This window comes from Telopea speciosissima, chromosome 8 (assembly GCF_018873765.1).
Source record: "Telopea speciosissima isolate NSW1024214 ecotype Mountain lineage chromosome 8, Tspe_v1, whole genome shotgun sequence".
NCBI classification, from domain to species: Eukaryota; Viridiplantae; Streptophyta; class Magnoliopsida; order Proteales; family Proteaceae; genus Telopea; species Telopea speciosissima.
In genome coordinates, this window is record NC_057923.1 from 5018407 (window position 1) to 5037794 (window position 19388).

General features: G+C 41.6%; 1 protein-coding gene across 2 annotated transcripts in view; it reads right to left on the reverse strand.

The window, feature by feature from the left end:
* Positions 1 to 19388, reverse strand: part of LOC122670716 (DNA-directed RNA polymerase III subunit 2) — a 148500-nt gene that overhangs the window by 24844 nt on the left and 104268 nt on the right. For both annotated transcript variants that reach the window (XR_006334243.1, XM_043867679.1), the window contains exons 27-32: positions 9944 to 10021; positions 9738 to 9877; positions 9555 to 9645; positions 1506 to 1630; positions 1295 to 1430; positions 1072 to 1202 (exon numbers count right to left, since the gene is read on the reverse strand). Coding sequence is in view for 1 of the 2 variants with exons in the window: in XM_043867679.1 (XP_043723614.1) it covers positions 1072 to 1202; positions 1295 to 1430; positions 1506 to 1630; positions 9555 to 9645; positions 9738 to 9877; positions 9944 to 10021 (701 nt within the window). In the remaining variant the exon portion in view is untranslated. The remainder of the gene's footprint in view (positions 1 to 1071; positions 1203 to 1294; positions 1431 to 1505; positions 1631 to 9554; positions 9646 to 9737; positions 9878 to 9943; positions 10022 to 19388) is intronic.

Genomic DNA, 19388 nt, shown 5'->3' on the forward strand with positions numbered 1-19388 from the left:
CAATATTCAATTCTGAACTCTTCTACTGTATTACATCAATTTAAAGGAAAAACACCCTTAAATAAAAATATAAACTAACTAAAAAGGAACTACCAAAATAAGCCATATCTAAGAAAAGAAAATGACCCAATAAATCCCTACGTAATCTACCCATTCAAATAAAATAAAATAAATAAAAGGATTGCATCCTAAGTAAACTACCAGCCCTTGCCAAACCAGAAAATCTGTAATTAATGGTAAATGAGTAAGAACAAGTTTTACCAAATGCCATAGTTGTTTCAAAACAGTTTTGGAACGGATTTGCCAAATGGTCAATTACAGATAAAGAACACTGTTCCAGGCCAAGAACATCAAAAAATGTTTCTGGTAAAACACACCTGTTCTTGACAAAGAACGTTACCAAACGCAGCATAAGCAACTAGGAAACTTGAAATATGACACCTACGGACTGCTTATTGGAGATAGCTGTTGTAATATGGGTACAAGGGTATAATTCTCAATAGGGGTATTTTGGTCTTGTACTCATTCTAGAATTTTCTATTCTTCATTATAAATAAAGCTGGCCTGTGTCTCATTGACACAAGTCATTCTCCTTAATTTTCTAGATTACAACATGGTATCAGAGCAGGCAAGGGTCACGGTATCGAGTCCCCCTGGGAACGGGTAGGTGTTGAAATTATTTATCCACCCATGTCTCCCTTTGGATAGTCCGCCGTGTTAGAGCTCCTGCATGATATACATATTGTTTCCTCCCTTTCGTACAAGGTCGGCCTTTTAGAGGAATCGGTTCCAACATGGTATTAGGGGGGGAGTGTTGTACTATGGGTACAAAGGTATAATTGTCAATAGGGGTATTTTGGTCTTGTACTCATTCTAGAATTTTCTATTCTTCATTATAAATAAAGCTGGCCTGTGTCTCATTGACACAAGTCATTCTCCCTAATTTTCTAGATTACAACAATAGCATATTCTTTCAAAGGAAACCATACAATTTTTCCACTGACCACATTACACAATACTTGAACATAATACTATACAGATCAATAGGCAAAAGTGGAAGCAAGATTTTACCTTGGGAATCCATGAGGATTCATAATCAAATCCGGGCAAATTCCTCGTTCAGAAAAGGGAAAGTCTTCTTGTTGAACAATCGTGCCACAAACACCTTTCTGCCCATGTCGGCTGCTAAATTTATCACCGACCTGGAATATAAATATGAATCCAAAAGGTGAAAAATCAAATGTATTTCCAAGAAGAAAGTGAAAAAGCAATTTGCTGACAGAATAATAATTACCTCTGGTCTCCGAGTTTGACGGATTAAAAATTTTATACACAGATTATTATCCTTGTCTGAGGAAAGTGATACTCTATCAATTACCGTCGTCTCCCCTTTAGGACCTTTATATGTTTGCCTCGTGGACTTGTACGCACTGGAATTTCCAAAAGATGATAAGCTACACGGCTAATGACTGGAAAGAATCTGGACCAGAAAAGAAATTACACACCTATCTGGTAATCCCATAGGAGATGCAACAGCGGCATTTGTAATGACAGGGGACTCTTTGTTGATATAGATGTCCTGTGGTCTAATTATTTCCCCAGGAGCAGCGAGCCCATCATCATCAAGTATCTGTACACATAAAAGCTTGTATTAGACAACTGACAAACATGTAACAGAAACATCTTTAGCTGAATTGACCATTGCTAAAGACTGTAAGGAAAGAGGATGCATGCACCGAAAGATAATGCTATATAGTTTGGGCAACCCAGTGTCGGATGCTATTGGAGGAGTAATTAGAGATCACATGGGAATATGTTAATGGATTTCCTGGGATCAGTTGGACATGTCAACTCTAACACAGATGATATTAAAGCAATTATCCAGTCTATCCTAATATGCAACAAGACAATGGACAAATCTTGTGGTGGAGGCCGGAGGGTAGCTCGGCTCTGGTAATAAAATGGCTATCTGAGCAATCTGAAAAATTGTATTCTCCTTGGAGGTCGGCACATCTGATCAGAAGAGCAATAGCTACATGCAAACAAGGAAGCATCTCATTGTCATGTAAGCTAAGAGCTACCAGTTTATTAGCAGACAGATGAACTAGCCAAGGCAGAAGTGCATAGAGAAATGTTGACCCTCAATTTTGATCATAGAGAGGGTCATCAGTTAGGTGGGTTTTGTTGGATATATCTCATACATAATTCTATACTTCTTTGTAAAGCAGCTTTTTGTCCGAAGGCCGATATATTTTGCCATTCTATAAGAAATACCAGTAGATATATCTCAAGAAATGGCTGTGTTGTTGCTCATCTAAGAAATACCAGTAGAGAGACAAGCCTTTTCTGTATATTCCTGTATAGCTTTTTGAAACTATTTCTCTAACAATTTGCTGTAAATTCCTCTTTGAAAAAAAAAAAAAAGAGGAGGCAAGAACGAGGCCACAAATTCAACATAAATTAGATTGCAGCTTCCTAAACATCTGGAGGACAATGAAACCAGGATAAAAGGTATGCATAAAATTGCCAAATCATTGAAAAATAATAATTCACTTCTTTAACGAGTAGCATGAGATGGACAATAAGCGTTAGAACATAGTGGTTAAGGTGTTGTCAAGTGCCGGCAACAAGGCACCTTGGGATGCCAAAGGCATGCCTTGCCCACCTAGGCTGCTGAACCAGATCCTGTCAAAAAAAGGGAAAAGAGGGAATAAAGAAGAAAACAAGACTGAAACTGGCATACATACCTTCAATGGGACATTTTTTTATCAAAATATTGAGGTCATCTTCGGTGCCTGGCCACCACCATGGGTTGCCTTGGCTCCATGACAACTATCAGTAAAGATGCTTGTTACAAACAAATGAAAAAATGGGTGGGAACTCAAAAATCAGTTCCACTACAGAGTATTGGCAAGTCCTTGTGGTAGGCATCAATGCCCTAGTAAAGATATTATAGTGGCACAATCGATTGAATAATACAATTGCCAACAACAGAGCTCACAACCAATACAAGAGTACTTAAAAATCAGAGTACAGCACCCATTGGAAAATCTTTTCTACAATTAAAAAGAAGAATTTGTAATCTCAAAATTTCTTGAACCATAATACCAAACTAGGGTAAAAAATCTTGTACTATGCAATTAAATTCACCCAAGGTTAATAATAGAAACTTTGCTAGGACTTTTGACTAATGACTCCTAAGCACTGAAACAGGACTAGAACCTTTGCTTAACTAGTTATAATCAAAGTAAGACTTAGTTCCGCAATCATGGATTCTCAAAGGCCTCAAACCCATCTGGCCTTTGCGGATGATTTGATGATCTTCTCAAAGGCCTGTCATTCATCTATTTCCGCAATCATGGATTCCCTCCACCTCTTTGAGTCGCTCTCGGGTCTCCATATTAATCTCCTCAATTCCAAAATCTTTCTATTTGGCATCCCCGACTCTGATAAAGATTCCCTTCTACGTCTGACTGGGTTCTCCATTGGCTCCCTCCCAGTTAAATATCTCGGGCTCCCCCTCATCCCAGCCAGGCTTTCTAACCACCACTGTGCTCCTATGCTGGATAATATCCGTAAGCGCCTCCAGCTATGGAAAAGCAAACTCCTATCCTATGCTGGCCGTCTTGTTTGCATCCGCTCTGTCCTCCAAGCTTCCTACATCTACTGGAATGGGATCTTTGGCTTGCCCAAAGCCACCATCCAGGCCATGGAGCGCCTCTTCTGTGCTTTCCTCTTGAAAGGGAATGATTCCTCTAGATTCCTCCATCCTACTAGCTGGAAGTCTATCTGTCTCCCCAAATCCGAGGGAGGCCTAGGAATCCGGCGAATCCGTGACTCCAATACCGCAGGCATTCTTAAGCTTATTTGGAAAATCTCCTCCCACCAGGATTCCATCTGGGTCAATTGGGTCTTCTCCCACCTTCTCAAGTCTGACTCCATCTAGACTGTTGCCATTTCCTCCGACTCTTCCTGGATCTGGCGCAAGATCCTTACCCTCCGCCCCCTTGCCCTTCGTGGTATCTCTTCCTCTATTGTTGATGGCTCCACCACTTCCCTTTGGCTTGACCCTTGGCATCCTTTTGGAGTTCTTTATTGTGTCTTTGGTCCTGGGATGGTCTACTCTTATGGTCTTCCCAAAGATTCCTCTCTATCCTCCCTCATTTCCTTAGGCTCCTGGTCCCCCCCCCACCTTAATCCATCTATAGTCTCTCAGATTTGGCCAGCTCTCCCCCCCTTTCCCCTCCCCCCCCCCCCCCCATGCGGACAAGATCCTGTGGCTGCCTTCCCCCAATGGCCTTTTCAGCACTAGCTCTGCCTGGAACTTTGTTCGTGAGACTGCTCCCACCGTCCCCTGGCACAATCTTATCTGGTTCAAAGGCAATATCCCTCGCCATAGCTTCACTGCCTGGAGAACCCTTCGCCTTTGCCTCCCAACCCAAGCCTTCTTGCTTCACCGAAACATCTTGTCCCCCCTGCTTGCGCCCTTTGTTGGAATGGTATTGAGGACACTCCCCACCTTTTTTTTGCTTGCCCTTTTACTTCCATCATCTGGAAAAAAACCCTCTCCTCAATATGGCCTTGTAGTAGGAGACCTTTATCCTTTGAGCAAGAATGGCTTTGGTTGGACATGACTTTTTCTGGGTCCTCTATATGCGACACCATTGGTAAGCTAGTCTTTGGAGCTGCTATCTATCATATTTGGATGGAGCGGAACCTTAGGAGATGGATTTCCAACTCTCGATCTTATGATCTGATTTGGAAAGCCATCTCCTTCGATGTCCCTTCTAAACTCAGCTGTACCCGTCATCGTCCGGTTTTGGATTCCTCAAGGAACAGGCATATTGCTGTCTCCTGGGGTCTTGATTTGTCTATTTTATTTCCCTCCACCTCTGCGTAGGTTGGCTTGTTGTTTCCCCCCCTCCCCTTCTCTTTTCCCCTTCTTTGTATATCCCTTCCCCTCTTTTCCTGCCCCCTCCTGGGGTTTGGTAATATCTTTATTCACCCAACAAAAAGACCATAAGATGGAGATTGGAGAAAGCTGGTGATAATTTCAATAAGCTACACTGAATATCGACTTGACAACTGGACTGCATGCTAATGTAGAAGGGGTTTAAGTAAGAACCACTCTATAGGAGGATCGTTATAGTTGCAGCAAAACATCAACTTGCAGGAGCAGCAGCAGCCTTCAATCGATTGGTAGCAGCAGTAGCAGTCTTTGGAATCAATTGAGGATGTATTATGATCTTCAGGTTGAGTTCTTATGAATTGTTGCAGTCACAAACAGAAGCAGCAATGGAGATCAAGTAGGGATAGGAGAAGAAGATAGAAGAAAAAGGGGTAGGGTGATGGGCCTCTGACCCTGGGTCTCTCACCCACAACTATCTCAGCTGTTGAACATAGGAGAAAACTCCATAACCGATGGCTAAAGTGGCCAAAATATTATTTTCTCTAAACTTAACTTTTCATTAAGATATGATGCCTATTAATAGCTTAGGTAAGCTTACAATGAAATAGAAACTTTCCAAAATAGAAACTTAGGAAAATAGAAACTACTAAATCCTAACTAAAATTGAAACTACTTGGCTTTATAAATCAGCCACAAATTAGAAACTACTAAATATGGAAACTAAATATGGAAACTACTAAGTGCACTCAACTCCAGCTGACTAGTCAAAGGAGGATCCTAGCAAAATCGTGGAGCATCTTCCTCTCAAAAGTGGAGACCATCTTTGACTGGTCAAGGGGAATCCTCAGCATTGTTCACGTGAACAGTAGCTTCTCCAGAATTTTGTTTGTGTTATTTTCTTCTTCGTGCTTCGATCTACATCACATGCACTCATATTTTTGTTGGTCCTCAGCATGGTTATCAAGGCAGATATGTGACCATGGCATTTTAGAGGGTCCAAAAGCAAGGCGGCAAGGCACCTACCTAGGCGTCCAAGGCGAGCAAGGAGCTTGGACGCCTTGATAACTATGGTCCACAGGGCCCCATCAAGGGTGTAAGGGTTTTGATGCAACTATAGGTACATGGGCCATATTGCCCACCTCATTATCCTCATATGGATTATGGTCAACTATAGATGCATGGACCATATTGCCCACCTCATTGTCCTCATATGGGTTGTGGTCAACAAAAATATGAATGCATGCAGTCCAGTTGTCAAGTCGATATTCAGTCCACCTCATTGAAATTATCACCAGCTTTCTCCAATCTCCATCTTATGGTCTTACTTAGATTATAAGTAGTTAAGCAAAGGTTCTAGTCCTGTTTCAGTGCTTAGGAGTCATTAGTCAAAAGTCCTAGCAAAGTTTCTATTATTAACCTTGGGTCGTGTTGAGTTTAATTGCATAGTACAACATTTTCGACCCAAATGGCCAAATTAAGTCCTGAAACTTCAAGGAAATCCTATTTTAGGCCATCTAAACATAGTGGAACCCTTATATTAAAACAAAAAAACCCAAAATGGTTGTTTCATTTTCGACCCTAGTTTGGTAGTTAAACTTTGTACACTGATGTATAAATTCTCTAATATGGCCTATTCCACATAAAAATTTAATACTAGAACACACATTATTCAATTAAAACAACTTAAATATGCATTAGTTGTAAACCATTTCATAATTTTCAAATGGTATACATCATACATGGTTCATTACAAAGAGTCAAAGATATGGGAGTCAAGAATACAAGCAAAGTCACCCCTATGCCCATCCTAGAGTAAGGCTAGTAATTTTTTTTGTTTGATACAGAAACAAAATTCTATTAAGTTCCAAGTTGTGTAGATCAAGAAAGTAAAGTTTATGCATCTTTTTGGTTTTAACATGCTCCAATGTATTCTCTAAAATGAATGGAATATCTTATTTTTTGCTTGTTTGGGATAACTAATGATTTATTGAGAATAAAAGGTGAATGCCAAAGTTATTATTACCAAGGTTTAAAAACCAGGAATTAGACAAGGGATTGGCCTCCATTAATTTCGATTCGAATCGGATTGGGATCAGCTTGTAATTGGCCACGGATTGGACAAGGAATTGGCCTCCATCAATTCTGATTCGAATCGGATTGGAATCAGCTTGTAATCAGCCATAAATTGGAAACAGGAAGAAGAAGCAAAGATTTCTGCAGATTTTTTATTCTTTGGAGTTTTTTATTCAAAAGACTTGTAGATTTTGCTACAAGAGACAAGTTTCATTGATTTTATGCTATTTTACTCACTAACATAAGGAACAAAGAGCCAAAAAAGGAAGATCCAAGAGCATTCATGAGCAATTGCAAAATTCGTTGCAGGAATCAGTATTAATTGGAATTGGGGTCGGCCAATTCCAAGCTAATTTCTGAAACCATGACTATTACTGGTCAACAACATGATACTGTACTAACACTCAATGACCATAAAAGGCTCTAATTCCACTACAAAGGCAGAGATCCAAATTATGTAGGAAAATCATCCCCAAAACATAACCTAGGCTGTGCAACCTCATGTTTTGCCAAGTCGTGAGCAACCTTATGCGGATTCCATCAGATTCGATCCTTAAAATCTGCTTGATTTAGTGAAATATATAACCAAGATTCTCACTACCATCTTCAATGCACTGAAGGACATTGGCTGAATCCCCACCTTTAATATGTCCATTTTCATCCAGCTTACCATGTATCATAGTTATGATCGTGTCGCCTAGGTGTCCAGGCTCCTGGGGCGCATAGGCAGGCGCCTTGCCGCCTGGTTGGTGTCGCCCTGATTTTGGGCCCTCTCAAATGCCATGGTCGCCTTGCCACCTTGATAACTATGCCATGTATCAATACTTAAGGAGAAGGCTCCCTGTAATAATCAAGCACATGGCAGGACTAGATGATTCTGTAACTAGAGGTGTTGACTGTTGAGTGATTCCATTACCCTGGTGACTAAGTTGCAGACCATATCACACAGGCCAGTTCAACTCAACAAAGTATCATCCCAAATCCCAACTACTAAGAGCAGCTACATGAATCAATACTTCCTTTACATTCATCAATCTTAACATCTTCATGTCAGCTATTGCTCGTCCTCCATATGAGTTGGTTTCTTGGTTGCCAATATTCTACTCCATAAACGGTTTTATGGTTGTCTGATGATTCTTGTTCCCCCTCTCTTGAATAGATTCCATTATGCACAACAGACAATGCGCATGGAAGGAGCCAAAATGAATGAAGAATGCAATCCCAAACCAATCCCAAAATTACCTCTAACCTGACTCAAATAATGATATGGGGACATCTAAAACTACCAAAACTAGTTCCTCTTCATGCAAAAGTTTTAAGCTTGTAAGCAGAATTATATCACTACCCACTCAATGCACAGTCATCATTAACATCGATCCAAACTTCTAATTCCTCCATAACCATTCTGATCCTAGCAAGAGGTCACAGAATGAGGCTCTGGAAAGTGGAAAAAGAACTTCATTTGCTGCAAGATCAACTGTTTAGTGAGAAAACCACGAATAGTATTTTGAAAAGGGAGGGGGTGTTGCCATGTTTCTCAAAATGGTCGCTATACCCTGATTTAGTGTGTAATTTAACCACTTAACACCACATGAGCTTCAAATGGGTAGAAGTAATCATAGTTGTCAAGAAATCCCCCTAGGCGTCCAGGCGCTTTGGATGCTTTGTCGCCTTGTTGGTGTTGCCTTGTGTCAAGGACCCCTCCGATGCCTTGGGTCGCCTAGATGCCATGACAACTATGGATGTAATGATTAAAGGGTCCATTTTAATTCCCAATTCTAAAAGTTTTCTCATTCTCTTTTGTGGAATTGGGACACCTGGAATGGGTAAAAATGCTAGCACAGCCCATGGATCAATATAAGAAGCTCCCAATTGCTAGCTACAGTGGGAAGATTCTAGTTGTCAATCTCTAAGGTAGACCACAAGTCTGGTTGGATTTTCGTCCTGAATGATGTGAAATTAATCCCACCAAAATACATTTCTCAGACACACATTATATAATGTGAGTTAATAACAAAAATAACTACCACATCAGGTGCTGGTTGCAGATAGAGATGGCAGTTCTCAGACTGACCAGCCTGTTGAAACTACCCAATTAATCGCAGAGCTGTTATTAACAAACCTGAACAAACGAACCTGCCCACCCAAATCCCAGTTCACATATTCTATTACAGCAGGTTATTGTACACAAAACCAGGCTAAGCTTTCCTTTGCTCCTTAACGTAGTTGGAAGAAGTATGAAATATCCCTTAAGTTGAGAAAGAGTAGTTGGTAGAATAGGCCTTTTTAATCACGCTGGCGGAACCTGCTACATTATAAACAGGTTGGGAAAGGCAACTTGGGCGTGCCGACCCCATGCCCAAGTATTAAATGGGGAGGCTCAGGCCTAGCAAGCAGCTCCAGAACACCCTGATCCTTGTGGTCCAAGAACACCGTTACACCTTACATCTAACTAGAAAAAAAGCAAGGACTTGCTCCCAATCACTCGCGTACTTAAGAACCATGCTAGCATATACAAATATCTGCACACACATGGAGAGAGAGAGGTATGATTATAAATTTATAATATTACCTGCATCCTTTCTGCATCATTCCCCACTTTCTGAGGTCTGATTATTCTATCTGATGTGCCATTATTATACTTCTGATTGATTGCAGACAACCTGTTTGTTCAAAAAAAAATCAATTAAGGTAGGAAGTGGGAATGTGCAACTGAAACAAAATTAAAGCATTTTGAGGGCATGCTGTTAAGTACTTCTTCATTACAATACAACGACCAAAACCACGATCAAGAGAGGACTTGTTCATCACAATAGCATCCTCAATGTCATAACCACTGTAACTCATTACAGCAACTGTTGCATTTTGCCCAGCTCCAAGCTTATCATATCCAACCTGAGAACAGAGTGTAAGATTCTATGTCCCAGATTGTACATCACATAATAATAAGAGCATACTAACCAGCTCAATAGTTCTTGTTGTCAGTAATGGCCGTTGTGGATACACTAACAGGTAAAGTAATGTGTCCATCCGACATAGCTGCAAGATTAAGGATTTCCATTCATAAATTAATAAGAAAACAATGTTAGAGAATATACCATCATAATTGTTACTGTCCTGAATAATTACCATGAAACAAAAAAAAAACACCATGTTGCCCTACTTCATTTTGAATCAATTTCCTGAAAGAACGTAACGGTTCCAAACTCAGCATAACTGATAACCCCAGGGGGGGTTATGTTTAATATTCGAAGTAATAAAACAGAAGGAAGCACACCAATTTAGCCAGTTCTTGGGGGTAGAAATGAGAAGAAGAATTACGGAGAACTAGCATGAAAAATATGATGCCTATATACTGCTACTCCTTACAAGTGATCGAGGAGACGGAGCAGAGCACCAATGGCAGGTACACTTCTTTCCCATCCTCCTCTTCTACTTCAACCTTTTTTCTTCCTCCTTTATCTTAGTAGTGTCTTCTTTTATTTTATTTTTAATAATGAAAAATATAAAATACCGTCTTCATCTTCCTCTTCTTCCTTTCTTTACTCAAGTTGCTTCTTCTTCTTCTTCATTAGTGCAACAGTGCGATTAAAGGGGACTCTCTCTCTCACTCTCCACCACCCCACCCACCTGATCTGTGTCCAAAAGATCAGGGTAGCATCCAATAAGGATCCCACATCTGCACCTGTGTCAGGTTGTGTCAGCACAACTGCACAAGTGCTTCAGCATCAAGGTACTAAAACTCGGGTCTCGGTACCAATTCGGCTCTTGGAAAAACCGAGACGAGTCGAGATCCCGCCGAGTTGGTGCATTTTTTTTTTCCAACTCGAAGCCTCAACTTTGGGTCAACCCGAGATCTGCACCCGAGATCCGAGTGTTAGAGTTGTTAGAATATCTTGTATAGGGGTAGTTCTGTCATTGTCTAGTTATAAGACATGACTAAGTTGTATTTTTACTTTATTGTCTTATTTCTCCTTACCTCCCTAGGGAGGCTTGTGTAATTTGGAAGACTTAATGAATGAAGCTAATATGTGTGTTGAGAATCACTCTCAACACACACAATCGATTCTCCCATTCTCTTCTCTTCTTCTCATCTCTTCTCTCCTTCTTCTTCTTCTTGCTGTAAACTCTTCTCTTACCAGATTCGATCTACCTTTGAGTTTCAACTTGGTATCAGAGCCAACATCTCTGGTTTGAGAGTCGGCTGAGCTCAGTCCTCATCTTCTCCTCTCTTTGGAACCCTATAAATGTAAAGGGGGTTCCATTGGAGGCTGTATATGTGAAACCTATACTCCTTACGGTCTTGGGAGTGGTATTCCCTAAGTTGGAGAGAGTTTCAGAGCTGCTGAAGGTGACTTGAAGCAATGGAGGAAGCGGCAAGTTACCTGACTTGTGAAGCTTCTTCTTGGTTCTCCTTCTCTTCTCCACATCTTGGCATGAGACCTATTGGAGTTGCATCGCCTAGGGGTGTTGTTTCGAGACCCCAAAGCTCTTGTTTGTTGAAAAAGAAATGCTGCCTTCTTGCTAGATGTTTTTGAAGACTTGAAACCAGGCTCTGTTTTTCCGCCTGACCTAGGAGTGTCTCGGTTCGATTCTGCCTTTGGCGCTTGGATGACCTTGGAACTTGTCCCATTTGTGTCGTATGGGAGTGCTTTTGAAGCCCTAAGAGCCTGCCCTTGAAGGTGGAGGGTCGGAGGACTGCCTCTTGTTTTTTTCTCTTTGCACAGTGTCATTGCTCTGTTTTTTTGTCTTCTCCGAAGTGCATTTGTATTGGATGGCTGAATGTGATAGTATTACATCTTGATACACTTATTGGGTGTTATGGACTAAAGGTTCTTGGCTACTAGCAGAATTTGATTTGAGTTATACAAGGTTTTGCTCTTCATATGCTTGCTGTTTTTTAGGCTTGGCCTCAGCCTTGTGGTTTGGTTGATTTGGGACCATATTTTGTATTGGTTTGTCTCCTTGTTTTGGGTTGAGTATACTCCCCACTTGCGCAAACAATTTATATTGATTGTTGAAGTATTTGCCTATTATGTCCACTATATGCGGACAAGATTACGGAGTCGGTGGACCAATTACAGCCGGCAGCCCAAGTGGTGGTTTCCCGACCATGGCTTCCTTTGATAACCCCAACACCCAGATCTCAGTTGTGAAGTTGGACAATACCAATTATTTGGATTGGTCCCGTTCCGTGAAGTTGTCTCACGTAGTAGGGGAAGCTGGGGTACATTCATCGGGTCTATCACGGCTCCCTGCTACTACGATGCAGGCTATCTCAAGTGGGAGATCGAAAACTCCTTGTCATGACTTGGCTGATCTTTTCCATGAAACCGAGATAGGTCGGAGATTTATGAGTAGGGAGACTGCTAAAGATATTTGGGATGGTGTATCCAGAATTTTTGATAGAGTTGGAGATTCCACGAAAGTGTATCAAATTCTCCAAAAAATCATTCATATGAAACAGGGTGATAGGAGTATATCTGAGTACTACAACTCTGTTATTAGCTTGTGGGAGGAGTATGATCATTATACCAATCTCCAGTTGTCCAATGCTGAGGATCAGGCAAAAGTCTACAGGAGCCAAGAAAAGGAAAGGATCCTTATTTTGCTTGGTGGTCTTAACTCTGAATATGAGCCCCTTCGCCAGCAAATCTTAGGGAGGTCTCCATTTCCATCTCTGGATGATGTGTGCAGTTATTTGCAAAGTGAGGAAACCCGGAGGACCACTATGGATATTGTACCATCAATAGAGAGGTCTGCTCTTGTTTCCAGTTCCCAAAAAGACTGGAAAAGTGGGGGGAAAGGCCGTGAGAGATACAAATGTGACCATTGTGGCAAGCTTGGACATACCAAGGACCGGCATCGGGATCTTCATGGGCAGCCCCTGGTATGCGTGGTAGTTCATCTCATGCCCGTGGAGGCAAGCGAGGGGGAGCTAAGCTCATTCTCGTGACATCCGAGTCCGAGCCACCTGGACCGCACCGCTCCGATTCCCTCTCACGGGATGATATTGCAGCCCTACGTCGGTTGATGTCTCACCTTGGAGGGTCAGCTACTGGTTCTAGCTTTGGAGGGTTGACTACTTCTGCCTCAGCTCTGCAGGTCTCATCTGCTACCCCTACTGCATCCACTTGGATCTTTGACTCTGGAGCTTCCGATCACATGACTGGTATGTCCCAGTTCTAGGATTCCTATTCCATTTGTTCTGGCCGGGACAAGGTAAGGGTTGCTGATGGTTCCCTTTCCTCTGTCTCTGGGAAGGGTAATGTGCGGGTTACTCCTTCTATTTCCCTTGAGTATGTCCTTCATGTTCCCGACTTTGCTACTAACCTATTATCAATGAGTCACCTAACCAAATCCTTACATTGTTGTGTCACTTTCTTTCCTTCTTATTGTGTCTTTCAGGATTTGGAGACAAAGAGGGTTATTGGCAGTGGGACTGAGAAAGGAGGACTCTATCTTCTTGAGCCACAGTCACCTGCTCAATCTACTGCTGCAGCTTATGTTTGTGGTCGGCATGACTGGAGTGCTTTGGAGTCTGTTATACTTTGGCATCAACGTTTGGGTCATCCCTCTTTTGCTGTTATGAGGAGACACTTACCCCACTTGTTTACTTCCTTTCCTGCATCTTATGTTTTTCAGTGTGAATCTTGTATTTTTGCTAAACATTGTCGCACATCTTATCCTTATCGTGGTAATAGATCTACTGCACCTTTTTCCCTTGTTCATACTGATGTTTGGGGGCCTTCTCCTACTACTTCCTTATCTGGTTTTCGTTATTTTGTTTCATTTGTGGATGACTATTCTCGGTCTACTTGGACTGTTTTGTTAAAACAAAAGAGTGATGTTTGTGATGCTTTTAAGGAGTTTTATCACTTTATCGATACTCGTTTGGTACTACATCAAAATTGTTAGATCGATAAGGGGGTGAGTACATGTATGGGGGCTCCAACAATTCTTTTTCGATAAGGGCATCATCCATCAATCGCTTGTGTTGACCCCACAAAATGGGGTGGCTGAACGCAAAACCGCCATTTCTTGGAAATCACCAGGGGTCTTCTCTTTAGTATGCGTGCTAAGACCTCAGTCCGATGCCCTTCTTACCGCTGCCTTTCTTATTAACCGGATGCCAAGTCCATCCTTGGCTCCAAATCCCCCTGGCTCTTCTTTCTCCTCAATCCTCAGTTTTTCCTTGTCTCCAGCGTCTTTGGTTGTGTTTGTTATGTACATGTCAACAAATCAGCCCGCACCAAGCTTGATCCCAAAGCTCTCAAGTGCATCTTCTTAGGCTACTCTGATTCCACTAAAGGGTATAAGTGCTACCATCCTTCTTCCCGAAGGCGATTTCTCTCCAAAGATGTCACCTTCTTTGAGTCTATTCCTTTTTTTCTTCTTCCCTCGCCATTCATTCGGGGAGAGTATTAGCGATGAAGCGAATGCGGATGTCATTCCCTTCCTATCTCCTTTACCTACCTTCACTTCCCCATTTCTATTTGATATTGGAAAGTACAAAGAAGTGGATGTTGTGGATGACGCTGATGTTGATGGTATTGATGATGGTGATGCTAGCAGACAAAAGGAATACAAGGGGATAAGATTTAAAGAAGATGGTGTATTCACAAGAGGTGAATGCTTGTTGAAGGAAAAAGGGAAGCAACCATGGTACAAGCGACCCTGCCAAAACCCCTCTTTGGATCCACATCCTCAGTCTCATCCTCTTCAGTCAGGTAATTCCTCTCCTTCTGAATTAGATCTTCCCATTGCTATTAGAAAGGGGAAGAGAAACCGTACTAATCCCATAGCTTGATTTGTTTCCTATAACTCCATTTCTCCTACGGTGTTGCTTTTTCCACGCTCTTGAGTCTTCTTCTATTCCCAAAAATGTCACAGAGGCCTTATCCAATCCAAAATGGATGCAAGCAATGATCGAGGAAATGGTGGCTCTGAGAAGAACAATACTTGGACACTTGTTGATCTTCCCAAGGGAGAACTCGATTGGATGTAGATGGGTTTATACAATCAAGTATAGATCCGATGGTACATGGAAAGGTACAAAGCTCGGCTGGTTGCTAAAGGGTATAGTCGGTGTATGGCATTGACTACCAGGAGACTTTTGCCCCGTAGCAAGCATAACTCCATCGGGTTCTTCTTTGAGCGCCAATAAAGATTGGCCTATGTACCAATTAGATGTGAAGAATGCATTTCTTCATGGAGATTTAGCAGAAGTTGTGTACATGCAGCCTCCACCTGGTTTTAAGTGTCCCTCATGAAGGGAAAGTGTGTTTGTTGAAGAAAGCTCTTTATGGCCTAAAGCAGTCTCCTAAGGCCTGGTTTGAGAGATTTAAACAAGCCATTCGAAGAATGGGTATTCCGCAGTCAAGCTGACCACACCTTGTTTATCGGAGAGGTAATGGTACGATTACAGCTCTCATTGTCTATGTTGATGACATTGTGGTATGGGAATGATGTTCTTTGAGATAGATAGATTGAAGTCTTATCGGCTAAACAGTTTGAGATCAAAGACCTTGGAATCTTAAAATACTTCTGGGTATTGAGGTATCTAGATCAAGGAAAGGGATCAACATTTGCAAAGGAAATTTGTCTTAGATCTTCTGAAAGAGACATGGATGATGGGGTGCAAACCAGCTACTTCCCCCATTGATCCGAATCATAAACTTGGTGATGAATGTGGTTCTTCTCTTATAGATGCAAGCAAGTACCAGAGGTTAGTTGGGAAACTAATCTATCTCTCCCTAACTCGACCGGACATCTCTTATGCGGTTGGAGTGGTGAGTCGGTTCATGCATGCTCCCAGGGTGGGACATCCGGATGCGATATATCGCATCATCAAATACTTGAAATCTGTCCAGGAAAGGGCCTTTTATTTGCCAGGCATGACCATTTACAGATTGAAGGCTACAGAATGCTTGATTGGGCTGGTTCGATCTCGACAGGAGATCTACTGGTATTGTACCTTCTGGGTGGTAATCTAGTTACCTGGAGGAGCAAGAAACAACCAGTTGTTGCTCGATCTAGTCCGAGGCCGAGTTTAGGGCCATGGCCCGTGGAGTATGTGAGCTTATATGGCTAAAACGACTTCTTCACGATTTGAGCTTTGGCGAAGGGCCAATGAGACTTTATTGTGACAACAAAGCGCCATAAGCATTGCCTATAATCCGGTTCAACATGATCGAACCAAGCATATTGAGGTCGATCGTCACTTCATCAAAGAGAAGTTGGATTAGGTGCATTTGTACTCCTTTCAGGAAAACAGCATCAAGTAGAGATATCTTCACCAAGGGTCTCTTCTAGTCTATTTAGTACTCTTTATCATGCAAGAGGAATGTATGACATTTATTCTCCAGCTTGAGGGGGAGTATTAGAGCTGTTAGAATATCTTGTATAGGGGTAGTTCTGTCATTGTCTAGTTATAAGACATGACTAAGTTGTATTTTTACTTTATTGTCTTATTTCTCCTTACCTCCCTAGGGAGGCTTGTGTAATTTGGAAGACTTAATGAATGAAGCTAATATGTGTGTTGAGAATCACTCTCAACACACACAATCGATTCTCCCATTCTCTTCTCTTCTTCTCATCTCTTCTCTCCTTCTTCTTCTTCTTGCTGTAAACTCTTCTCTTACCAGATTCGATCTACCTTTGAGTTTCAACTCCGAGATCTCGCCGAGATATGTCGAGTTTTGGGAAGTTAGGTAAGGTATTTAAGTGGTAGGTGGGTTAAAAAAAGGGTCGAAACTGAGATCCAAACCGAGATCCGAGATCTCGCCGAGATATTGCACTTTTGAGACTCGCAAGCAGTCTCGTCTCGGCTTTTCCAAAAACCAAGAAACTCGATGAAATCTCGGCGAGATCTCACGAGTTCTCGATCTATGTTTAGCATACACTGCAGGATCCATGTAACATAGATACTTGCAAGTAAAATTTCACGTAAAATTGAAGTCATTTGATCAGCAGGTGAGCATTGAAAAACCTGAAATTTGGGAGGAGAGGGGAGTTCTATTTCAATGTTCTGTGGCACGATAACAATGGTAGTTGCATTGCCAAGACTTCTACGTACAAAGTAACTTGCCATTAGAATAGGAGACGAACAAGGTTTCAAGAGTTACGTATCAAGAAAGGGGTGAAATGTTGCAGACCAACTGTCACCATGCAGGACCACACTTTCTTTCAGTACCATTGAACTTCTTTGCCAATTAGTAATGGTAGTCAGATATAAAACCAGTTGTTTTCCCAGTTTCAGTCTGCCACGGGTCAATAGGTTCGACTGTCAAGATCTTAGTCTACATTGATGGCTTGCAATGACAAATGAGAGCCATTTTTCATCACACCATAGTTCAAGATCTCGGCGAGATCTCGCTTTTATCTCGGTTTTTTAGCTCGAGTCGAGATGACAAGCGATACAGAATTAATACCATCTCGCTCGAGATCTCGGTATTTCACAGAGATCTCGAGCTATTTCTTGTTTCGGTACGAATCGATCGAACCAGACCTTATTAAAAGCTCATAATACAACATAACTCGACGAGATCTCGACTCGCTTTCGCCTCTCTCTCAATCTTTGGGTCAGTTTTGTCATTTCTTTTGGCAAATCACACCTCTAAGGCTCCAACACCTCATCAAAGCTTGATTAATTGAAGATTGAAGCTGCTAATCTCCTCCAACACCTCATCAAAGCTTTGGGTCATTTTTTTCATTTCTTTTGGCAAATCACACCTCCAACACCTCATCAAAGCTTGATTCATTGAAGATTTAGTTAATCTATGTGACTATGTCTCTTTCCAAGTTTCTAACAATTATAAACAAACAATCGAACAATCAGTCCATCATTATGTAGTATGTAATGGTTAAATGGTTTATGGTTTGATGTATTTTAGTTCCTAATGCTTATTTAAGTTGTTTTGCACTTCTAGTCTTCTACTTTAATCATATGAGTTCTAAATATTGTGTGGAATAGCCTAGGGTAGACCTCACACACGCCGTAGACTACCAACTTAGGGTCCATAGTCAAAGTACCATTTTGGGTTTGAATTTGTAAAAACTAATGGTTCCACTATGTTTAGAAGGCCTAAAATAAGGGGAATGTCAAGTTTCAGCCCCTATCTTGGCCACATGGCCACCAAAACCTACCATCGAGTTCAGAAAAAAAAAATTACATGATCTCGCCGAGATCTCGGTTTCATGGCCAGGCGAAACAAGTGGCGAAACCGAGACCTAAAACCTTGCATCACACTCTTGCCTTAGTAAATATTTTCCCAATAGCCACTACAGATATTTGGTCGGAAGTAGACTGCCATTACCTACTAATATGGTTATCATCACAGTACCAGTGCCACTACTACGACGGCTACCACCTACTACTATTTCTCCTGTACAACCACTGCGAATAATACAGAGCCTGGATTGAATTAATTTGAGATCATGTCATCAGCTGCCAAGAGCTGTGGGTGTGCTGATCTATCTCCTCTCATGTCTCAGGTGCTATCCAACATGCATTCTCTTCTTATCTTTCTTCTTTGTTATAATTCTGCTTTACTGTTATTTCCAGCAACTAGTGGAACTACCGGTACTAACAGTTTTGAAACTGTGGTTCAATCTCCCTCGTTCCTCTTTCTTTCCTCCTGAAATTTTGTGTGGTTGTTCCTCACCTAAGGGAAACTCAATCTGTGTAGTTTGGTACCCAAAGCTTGCAAGGGCAGTGAGTTACATGATCAGTTTCAAGCCTGGTTCTCCCTCTTCTGCTTGGACTGTATTCAGGAATTTCTTTCACTTTATTTACCCAATTGTTGGGTTTATTGTTGCTTGCTGAATGGAGGACTAACAGTTGGGAATCTAATTTAAAAAATTCAACTGATTTGGATTTGAATGAGTTGCTTTGCCTGGAGTTGAATCAGGTTTCCGCTGCTTTGTTCTTCTATCATGAGGAAGAAGATAGAATCTTCTTCTAATTTACATTTAAGCCATAATCTTTCATATTACCCAATTACCTAAAAGGGCCTAGTTCCTATACATTGTTACCGTAAGACCATCCCCTTATTAATTAGCCATCCCTTTCTCCTTAAATTTAATTCCTAATTTGTCCTGCCTGGGCACCCAAGGATCCAAGGCGACCAAGAGCCTGGACTCCTAGGTGACACGCCTTGATAACTATGAACCAAACAATCTTACACCACGGGACAGGAGGGGCTCTAGGTCGCAGGAAGTTCCAAGAGGAGAAGGCATTGAAGAGGCCATTGGGAAAGTGGAGCCAGGAAACTGAGTCCAAAGAAGAGGGAAACCCGAACGTGAATCATGCTTCAGGGGACCCAAGTAGATCCACTTGACCCAGATGCTGTCTTGCTTGGACACAATTTTCCAGATTACCTCAAGAATACCCACAGAGTTGGAG